The sequence below is a fragment of the Asparagus officinalis genome, chromosome 6, assembly GCF_001876935.1.
Source record: "Asparagus officinalis chromosome 6, Aspof.V1, whole genome shotgun sequence".
NCBI classification, from domain to species: domain Eukaryota; kingdom Viridiplantae; phylum Streptophyta; class Magnoliopsida; order Asparagales; family Asparagaceae; genus Asparagus; species Asparagus officinalis.
Window position 1 is genome coordinate 6,768,676 of NC_033799.1, and position 10,177 is coordinate 6,778,852.

At 38.6% G+C, this 10,177-nt stretch overlaps 1 protein-coding gene across 1 annotated transcript; it reads right to left on the bottom strand.

Moving 5' to 3' along the window:
* On the bottom strand, window positions 8,642–10,177 carry LOC109845633 (protein LURP-one-related 6-like). Its single transcript, XM_020414901.1, has 3 exons — window positions 9,543–10,177; window positions 9,073–9,312; window positions 8,642–8,882 (listed from the first exon to the last, which is right to left on the bottom strand). Exons 1-3 carry the CDS (start codon window positions 9,774–9,776, stop codon window positions 8,751–8,753), a joined length of 606 nt encoding a protein of 201 aa, XP_020270490.1. The 5' UTR covers window positions 9,777–10,177; the 3' UTR covers window positions 8,642–8,750.

The window sequence follows — 10,177 nt, forward strand, 5'->3', positions numbered from 1 at the left end:
GGTTTAGTAGATTCTTGATGGGATTTATAAAGTGGTTAGTTACTTAAATATGTTTTATTTCTGACCAATAAGCCAGTGACAGCTCACGTGTGCTGGAACACTAGATCAAATAATATGATAAAAAATTGATTTATCGAGGCTTTCGCATAAAACATATCTCTTGCTACCACTACTAAATTTGATAATTACTGTTTTGATTGATTATTAATATGCACAAGTGTGTACTTTTCGAACTGATTAAAACTTGATATCGAACGTACATCACATTTTCCTCCTTATAAGTAATTTTTTTGCGCGCAGTTCCGGAAGCGTGCTCGTACCCCAAATGAATCGATAAGACATGGGAGAAGAGAACCAAATCAAATCACGAGTGCAATCCACCAAATACGACACAAATCTAACCAAACACAGAGATTTACGTGGTTCAGCAATTACTTATGTCCACGGGGAGAGGATGAGGAGGTTTCACCATATGGAGGAGAAATACGAGTTACAACTCACAAAATCACTCAAAAATAATCCTAACCAAAGCTCTCAACTCCCTTACAATATCTCCCTCTCAAAGTGTTCAAAAGTTTCTCATTTCTCTGCTTAAGAAACCCTAAACCGTATTTTAATTTATATCAAAACACAAACCAAATTCTACTGGGAAAACCGAACTGGCCCATAACCACTTCGCGGTCGACCGGACATAGCCATGCGGTCGACCGACCAGAAAGACAAATTCCAACCCTGTAATCGTGCAAGTTTTCGGTCGACCGGCCCTAAGCGTTCGGTCAATCGACCAGATTTTCGGTCGACCGGTTGAACTCGTTCGGTTGACCGACTAGAACATGGTTTCAGACCCTGTAATCCTACAGCCTATCGGTCGACCGGGCCTATGTTGTCGGTCGACCGACCCGTAACCACACCTGTGCACTTCAAATTTCATGTTCTTCTTCGTCGTTACTTCAATTCTCCACCTCGGCGAAGTTTTCCCAAAACTGAGCCGATACCAAATTTGTTTGCACCAATATTGTTGCCTACGTACTCCCTCTCCCAAGGGATCAAGCCGCCCATAGTTCATCCAAATGGTCACGAATGACCTCGATCAACAATCACGAATTTGTAATAAGTTTCTATAATGATCGAACTTGTTGTTCGGAACCACCTTTGTGAGCATATCCGTCGGATTATCTTTCGTATGGACTTTCACAATCTCCACATTCTTATCTTCAAGAACATCTCGAACGAAGTGATAACGAACGTCGATATGCTTCGTCCTTACATGAAAGACCTAATTCTTCGCTAAATAAATAGCGCTTATGCTATCACAATAAATGGTGACGGATCACTGCGAAATACCAAGATCCTCCAAAAGTCGTCGAAGTCAAATCACTTCCTTAACAGCCTCCGTAATCGCCATATACTCTGCCTCTGTCGTAGACAAAGCCACCGTAAACTGCAATGTGCATCTCCAACACACCGGCGCATAAACTAAACACATACCCCGTAGTAGACCGACGTTTATTCAAATCTCCAGCATAGTCCGAATTTACGTATCCAATACATAGCTGCCCACCACTAGTGTCCCGCTCAAAAATCAAACCAACGGTGAGAGTACCTCGAATGTACCTCAAAATCCATCTCACGACGTCCTAATGACTCAGACCTAGGTCATGCATGTATTTAGAAACCATGCTCGCTGCATGTGACAAATCCGGCCTCGTACAAACCATGACGTACATCAAACTTCCAACTGCGCTTGCATATGGATTCTTCGACATCAACTCTCGATCTTTAACTGTCTTCGCTGAAAGGTCAGCTGAAAGTTTCAAATGGGCTCCCAATAGTACACAAACTGGCTTCGTTTCCATGCTCACATTGAACCGCTGTAGAACCGTCTTCAAATAAACCACTTGTGCCATACAAATTTTGCTATTGTCTCTGTCTCTGCCGATCTCCATTCCCAAAATACGCTTCACTTCACCCAAATCTTTCATCTCGAACTCACTCGAAAGCTGAACCTTCAATCTATCTATCGTGGATCTAGAAGTAGAAGCAACTAACATGTCATTGACATAAAGCAATAAATAAATATACATACCTTCATTCAACTTGGGATAGTACACGTAAGGATTAAACTGGCTAATAATATACGAATAACTGATCATGAACCCATCAAATCATTTATACCACTGTTGAGGAGATTGCTTCAGTCCGTATAATGATTTCTTCAACCTATAAACCAATTTATCCTTCCCTGCAACTCGGAACCCCAATGACTGAGTCATATAGATTTCCTCATCAAAATCACCATGAAAAAATTATTATTTTAACATCTAATTGATCTAATTTTAAACCATACTGTGCCACCAAAGCTAACAAAATCCGAATCGAAGAATGCTTCACCACCGGAGAGAAGACCTCATTGTAATCAATACATTCCTCCTGTGCATATCCCTTTGCAACTAACCTAGCATTGAACCTTACGAGAGTGCCTTCAATGTCCTCCTTCTTCATGTACACTAACTTACAACCAATAGCCTTTCGTCATTTTGGAAGCTCGACAAGCTCTTATGTGTCGTTCCTATGAAGAGACTTCATCTCCTCCTGCATAGCCACATGCAACAAATCAGCCTCCGAACTCTGCTCGGTCTCTCTGAATGTAGTAGGAACTATCTCATTGACACTCTCCATCGGAAGTACATATGCAACAACTGTGTCTGTATACCTACCTGGCATCCATATGTCTCTCTTCTGTCTCCGAACCGCAATAGAATCTGAAATTTGAGCCGTCGAACCCTGATCCTGCTTAATTGCACCTGTATCCTTCAAATCATCATCATGCTCGCCTGGCGTCACCTCAGTTGACACTCTAATAGATATGGTCTCCATATGGACAATGTAAAGCTGCATCAATCTCTACCACATGTGATATCTCCTCTGTCGAGTTGCTCTCCACCTGATGAGAGCTGGGAAGCTTCAAGATTGAAACCTCATCAAATGTGACGTCTCTACTCATCACAATCTTCTTATCAACTAGATCCCAAAGCTTGTATCTTTTGACATCACGTTTGAATCCCACAAATATGATCTTCCTAGCTCGATGTTCCAATTTATATTTTCTAACATGATAAAATACAAAACACCCAAATACCTTTACCTGATCGTAATCGTGTGCTGGATCTCTCGACCACATCTCAATAAGGGTCTTCCCCTCAATTGCAGATAAAGGCAGCCTATTAATGAAGTGGCTAGTATAAGAAAGTGCCTCAGCCCAAAATATCTTCTCCAAACCCCTCTACGATAATAAATATTGTACCTTCTCTAGCAAAGACCGATTCAACCTTTCCGTCATCCCATTCTGCTGCGATATGTGACTAACTGTGAAGTACCTCTCTATGCCCTCATCTCGACATAGCTGCTGAAAGAGGTCAGAAGTATACTCACCGCCATTGTCGGATCGTAACGTCTTGATTTTTCTACCAGTCTGTAGTTCTAATCTCTTCTTTCACTCTACAAATATCTCTAGGACTTCACTCTTCTTCGTCATGGTGTATACCCAACAACGCCTAGAATAATCATCTACAAACATGATGAACCAATATCAATCACTAAGTGATGTCATCTTAGTGGGACTCAAACATCTATGTGCACGTAGTCTAAAATGCCCCTCGTCCTATGGATGGTTGTCCCAAACTTTACCTTCGTCTTCTTACAAAGAACACAATGCTCACAGAATTCAACTTTCCCACTCTTTGCTCCCTTTAATAGTCCATGTTTGCACAAAGTTTGTAGTGTCTTTTCACCTGTATGCCCCAGCCTATAGTGCCCAAGCCTATTCGTGTCCGCCTTTAAAATAGCTGAAGCTACCTGACCAATCTTGATGATCCCCTTTAGATAATACAAATTCCTACTACGGACTCCCTTCATCACCATCAAAGATCCCTTAGTAACATTCGTTATAGTGTTCTCAAAGGTCACCTTGAATCCCTTCGCCTCCAAAACTCTAACTGAAATAAGATTCTTTTTCAACTGAAGAACAAATGTCACTTCATTCAATTCACGAACTACTCCATCGTGCATTCAAATCCTGACGATACCTATCCCACAAATACCACATGATTGATCATTTTTTATGACTACTACGCCCCCATCGAGTTTATCAAATGATACAAATTAATCTCGTCGGGGAGTCACATGATAAGTAGCACCAGAATCAAGCATCCAATCAGATGCATCTATATGGTTCACCTCTGAAGTAATCAATAGAGAAAAGTACGAATCATCGAATCATCACCTCTCGTGATGTTCACCTTATTGGTCTTTGGACCATTCTTCTTGCTATTCTCCTTCTCCTTGAGCTTGGGGGAACCTCTCTTTCAATGTCCTTGTTTCTTGCAGAATGCACACTGGTTCTTCGCTAACTAGTGGTGGCCCCTTGACTTTGACCTGTTCCTATTACCACCTCTCGGATATGAACTTCTACCTTTTATCAACAAGGCCTCTCCTGAAGTGCTAGCACGAGAAGTCTCTTTGTCCTTCCTCCTCAAATCGTAGTTCGTCAATGCGTTAGCCACTTCACTGTAAGTGATGAAAGATCTCCCGTTCAACAAAGCGAGCACGAAGGTATCATACTCCTCATCAGGTAAGGAGCCTAACAAGATAACTGCATTGTACTCGTCTTATCTTCTCATCCATGTTCGCCAAATCCGACAATAACTTTGTATTGCCGTTCACATGAGCCACAAGTGAGGTGCCCCTGGACATTTGGAATCTGAATAATCTCCGCAGTAAGTGCAATCGATTCTCAACACTCTTCATAAGGTACTTGTTGTTAAGAATCTCTCACATCTTTATCGTAAACGTCACTCCAATCACATCGTACTTTAGCTCTTATTCCAAACAAGTCCTGATCACCCCATAAGCGTTCCTATTCATCTTGTTCCATATCGTCTCATCGTATTTCGATGGCCTCTCATGGACTAGAATGGTCTCTTCTAAATTTTGAGCATTTAGAGTGTCCTGTACGTCGCTCATCCACAAACCAAAATTGATTTTTTCGTCATACTTCACCATACTAATTTTAGTGTTTTGAAATCCAACCTGAACTATACTCGCTATCGTCTTGCTGTTTTCACCAACTTCTTCTCCTATTGCAATCCATTCTAAAATGTAAAGAAAGATTCAAACTTTAAAAGAAATTAAGAAATTACCCAACTAAATCCTAGATAAGACTTCAACACGATCTCCTAACTACACGAAGAAAGCGAGATCTCCAACGACAACTCCACAATGCTATATCTATCGAAGCCTAGAACTTTAAGAACTAAGCTTCCACAATGAATCTCCCTCCACCTAATGCCAAAACCCTAGATCTCAAATCTGGGCTCTGATACTAATTGTTGCGTGCCTTTGCGGAAGCGTGCTCGCACACCAAAGGAATCGATAAGACCCGAGAGAAGAGAACCAAATCAAATCACGAGTGCAATCCACCAAATACGATACAAATCTAGCCAAACACAGATATTTACGTGGTTCAGCAATTGCCTATGTCCACGGGGAGAGGATGGGGAGATTTCACCTATGTCCACAAGGAGAAATACAACGAGTTATAACTCACAAAACCACTCAAAAATAATCCTAACCAAAGCTCTTAACTCCCTCACAATATCTCTCTCTCAAAGTGCTCAAAAGTTTCTCATTTCTCTGCTTAAGAAACCCTAAATCGTATTTTAATTTATATCAAAACACAAACCAAATCTAACTGGGAAAACCGAACTGGCCCATAACCGGTTCGCTGTTGACCGGACATAGCCATGCGGTCGACCGGCTAGAAAGACAAATTCCAGTCCTGTAATTGTGCACGCTTTCGGTCGACCGACCATAAGCGTTCGGTCGACCGACCAGGTTTTTAGTCGACCGGTCAAACTCGTTAGGTCGAACGACCATAACAGGGTTTCAGACCCTGTAATCCTACAGTCTATCAGTCGATCGGGCCTATGCTGTCGTTCGACCAACCCGTAATCATACCCGTGCACTTCAAATTTCATGTTCTTCTTCGCCGTTTCTTCAATTTTTTATATAGGGGAAAATATATTATAGAGACTCTACCATGAAAGAGCAGGAGATGAAGTAGAAAACACTATGTATTCTAGTAAATATTATATAGTAGCACAATATTTGAAATGCTATATTTAAAGTCGATAATGGCATTGATGCAGTATGCTCGTTGTATTGGTATTTACTAATTAAAATATTGAGCTAATTGCGAATAGACTTCATGCAGTATTGCCTAATTTTAGATGGATCTCTTGTAATTCTATTTGTGCGGATAGACCCTCCCCGTGTATTAGCTCAAGTGCCCATAGACACTCTTAGTGAACTTGTTCTTATATTTAAGAGCAAAAAATTAATAATTTTGACCGGAGGTTTGATACCGTGATCATAAAGAACGTGAAGAAATTTCCTAGTCAGACTAATAATAATAGTAATTTGGGGTCTACTATCACCAATAGAGGGTCTTTCCGCCTACAACATTTTCGGAGTCCATCCACACTTGATCGATACTACATGAGATCTATTTGCAATTAACCCTATAGTATTTAGCTGTTCATAATTATGAAAAATAAACATTGGAATAATTATCATTTAAACACTATATTAATCCTTTTTCATGATTATGAACAGCTAAACACTTGATCGGTTGGCATGTCATACGCTCTTGAGAAAGAGTGGTGAGTTTCAACAAAAAGTTGGAATTAATTTCCTAATAATTTAAACATTTGGATGGTCCTCAATCCAACTTTAAAGTCTGTAAACTTTAGGGCGGAGCTGATTTCCTATACCAACAAATTACACAATACAACCATGCATTTACTCGGGAATGATTACTATTTTATTCCAAATACAAATATCATTATATTCTTAATTCACACAAAATTCAGTTTAATTTATATTTATCTTATACAATCTACTAAACTTATCGATGTTTTCCTTTACAAAGTCACTGTTCATTCATGCAATGAACTCACAGAACCAGGGAAGATCTCTCTCATTTTCCTCCAAACTACTGTTCGTTCCAAATAACTTTTAATAAAAAGATCAATACAACATCGAACCTGTATAGCTCACTAGCTCAGATAGTATGACTATAATTCAATCATCAAGGGCCACAGCTTAGATTCTTGAAGCATTCCTCCCCAAATTTTCCATTATTTACTTAAAAACCCAAAGCTCTATTCCATTTATTTTGAAACACGCCCACTTAGAAAAAGTTTTTTTTTTACTTTCTATTTTTCTTCTATTTTTTTAAATAAACCCAAAGTTTAACTCATTTATTATGAAGCCCACCTACTTAAATATTTTTTTTAAAATATTAGTTCCTTAAATCTTTCATATTTTGAAATTAATACCTCAAATCATGAAAAATGCATTTAGGTCATGTAATTTTTAACTTATTTAGAAACTAGTCCCTCAAATCAGTAGAATAGCTATTATATCCCTCGATTCTTTAGTTACTTAGAAATTGGTCTCTAAACTCTAGGGTAGAAGCAACAGTTACAGAGACTGATTTTAAAAAAAAAATTATGAGAACTACGGGGACCTACTTATGATTTCAATGATTTGAGGGCAAATAACATTAGAATTTGCGAACCCAATGACAATTTCATTGATTTGCGAGACTAATTTCAAATTATGAAAGGTTTAAGAGACTAATATAGAAAACCCTCTTAAAAAAAAGATCTGTCTAGCTTCGTAGCTACATATTTTTAGGTGATTAGGCATCATGTAATCAAATATTTTAACCATTAAATCTTAGATGTTTTTTTTTCTCGCTAATGTCGTAGCAATGCAAACAGTAGTAATGTTTTTGGCCTATAAATCAAAGTTCTAACTTCATTTATTTTTAAATCCTTTCACTTTCTGAAAAAAGACTTTTTACCCAAAGTTTTTGCCACCATTGCCTTTAAGACCCATCAACTTTATAAATCACCTAAGATTCAACATGTTCGAAATAATTGAATTTAGAGCTGATGTGTGTGCTGACAGTGGCGGATCTACAACATTTTTGGTGGTGGTTCAAAATATACACTAAATTTTTTTCTCAAATAATAGCAGGTGGGAAAAAAATGAAGGAATTGAAGGGTTATTAAAGAGAAAAACAATCATTTTTAAACAATGATTTGACTTATATATATAAGAAACAAAAATATTTATAGAATGCCTTAAAGAGGTAGACAGAACAAAGGGATAAAATGAAAGGAAAAGAAGAAAAAGAAGAAGAAGAAGAAGAAGAAGAAGAAGAAGAAGAAGAAGAATAGAGGGGAGGTAAAAGGAAAGAAGCCTAAAAGAGAAATTTTCGAAGGCTGGATGGTTTGAACTCCAGACCTCTTACAAAATGTTACCAACTGCAATACCACTAGGCTATAGAGAACTTTTGTATGAGGTGGTTCAAGTGAACCACTTTGAACAAGGGTGGGTCCGCCACTGTGTGCTGAGCTGTTATATTTTTGTTCAAAGTAGTTAGATGTATAGTATATTTTTAAACCAAATATTTAAACTATTAATTTTGGTTTTTTTTATGCAAATGCTACGGCAGCGCACGCGGACCAATGTTGCTCGTTCCATCTAAAACAAATCACAACTGCTTACCAAATTAATAATAAACAACCAACCATCTTAACTAGCTAATCATCTTACAAATTAAGTCTTAGTCACATAGAGTTTGCCAGTTTCAGTACATTAAGTCTTCTGATTTTATACAGTCAACAGCTTGTGGACTCTCCATGAATGCTGTCAAGAACCGCAATCACTCCAACAACAAACGCTTGGTCATATCCCGGCCGCACTATCAATTGATAGATTTCTTTGCTCTCCATCATCTCGCTCACAATTACCTGCAACTCCCATACAAAAGCACAACCGCATCATGCAAGATTTACTAAGTAATAACCTTATCCTAGGAAGTTTTTCTGACTAATAAACTCTCTGTTAATAAAAGCTAACATGATTGCTTTAGTACAAAAGATTATACTCGCAGTTGCAGCTGTTTAATTGTACCGCAATTTAATCCCACATTTTGCATACCTCGGCGACAATGGCGCCTCTACGATCATTGATGCTGCAATCTTTATCTGGAAACGATCCATGAACTTCATAATCCCAGTCTCTGTGGCTGCTCCTAGGCTCAGTGCAGATCCTGATCCTCTCGTTTTTAGCAAAACATGCTCTTGACTCTTTGAGACTAAACACCAACTTGTTTGTGCCTTGATTGTCAGCAAATCCTTTCCATTGATGGCCGGTGCTCAGAGCTTGGACTACACCACCCTAAAAATTTCAGACTTCCAGCTCAATAGACACGCTCGTAAATGAGTTAGTTACAGATTTGTTTTGTTGTACTTTAATTTGAGGACAATTTTAAGTTTTTACCAATTAGATCGCCAGTGAATCACATTAGTTTATTGAATAATAGACCATCGTTGTATTGTCATTAGAAAAGCAAAGATGATACAAATTCCATCAATAATAATATGAAATGGGTATTGCATTTTAATTACCTTCTTCTGAATTCTGAGTATTGAAGCTCCATCTTCATCTCTCACCAGCAACTGGCCCTTGCTACCAATGACGCCGCAACCGTCCACGGTGAAAATAGTCTTCGGACGGCGATCTGTGACCGCAAAGCCTCCCCCGTTCACAACACGAGGCCTCTTTCTGACCGTCAGCGTTGTTAGAGAAGAAGAGCAAAATATTTTGCTCACGATGGGGATGAGATCGGATGAGCCACTCATTGTTGCCTTGGAGCTAATTAAGATACACAAGCAAATCCTTTTTTTTTTTTTGAGTAATTATGAGTAGAATAATGAAGTAGGATGTGTTGCTTCAAAGTCCTAAAAATGACTCTTTGATACTCTAGGCAGATGTTATTCAAAGGAGTAGTACTTCCTCTTTTATAGTGGGGTTGAAAATGCCAATGGACTAAAAGTACCTATTTACTCTCAGCGGACCCATTTGATTCAAAAAGATTGATCATATTATTTGAGTTACAAGTACTCCAAACATATTTATCCTTTTATACATCTACCTATCTTTTCAGTGTGACTTATCTCATGTCTTCGCTATTAATGCTTAAATCAGTTGTTTTTCACATTGCGCCTACTTGTGAGTGTTGGGTTGGAAAGGCCAATTAAGG

Bases quoted from the DNA above. Each gene is read 5' to 3' on its own strand.
- LOC109845633 (XM_020414901.1), bottom strand. From the start codon at position 9,776: ATGAGTGGCTCATCCGATCTCATCCCCATCGTGAGCAAAATATTTTGC. The intron at 9,313-9,542 runs GTAATTAAAATG...TGAAATTTTTAG, and splicing joins TACTCAGAATTCAGAAGAAG to GGTGGTGTAGTCCAAGCTCT. The intron at 8,883-9,072 runs GTATGCAAAATG...TGGGAGTTGCAG, and splicing joins GAGGCGCCATTGTCGCCGAG to GTAATTGTGAGCGAGATGAT.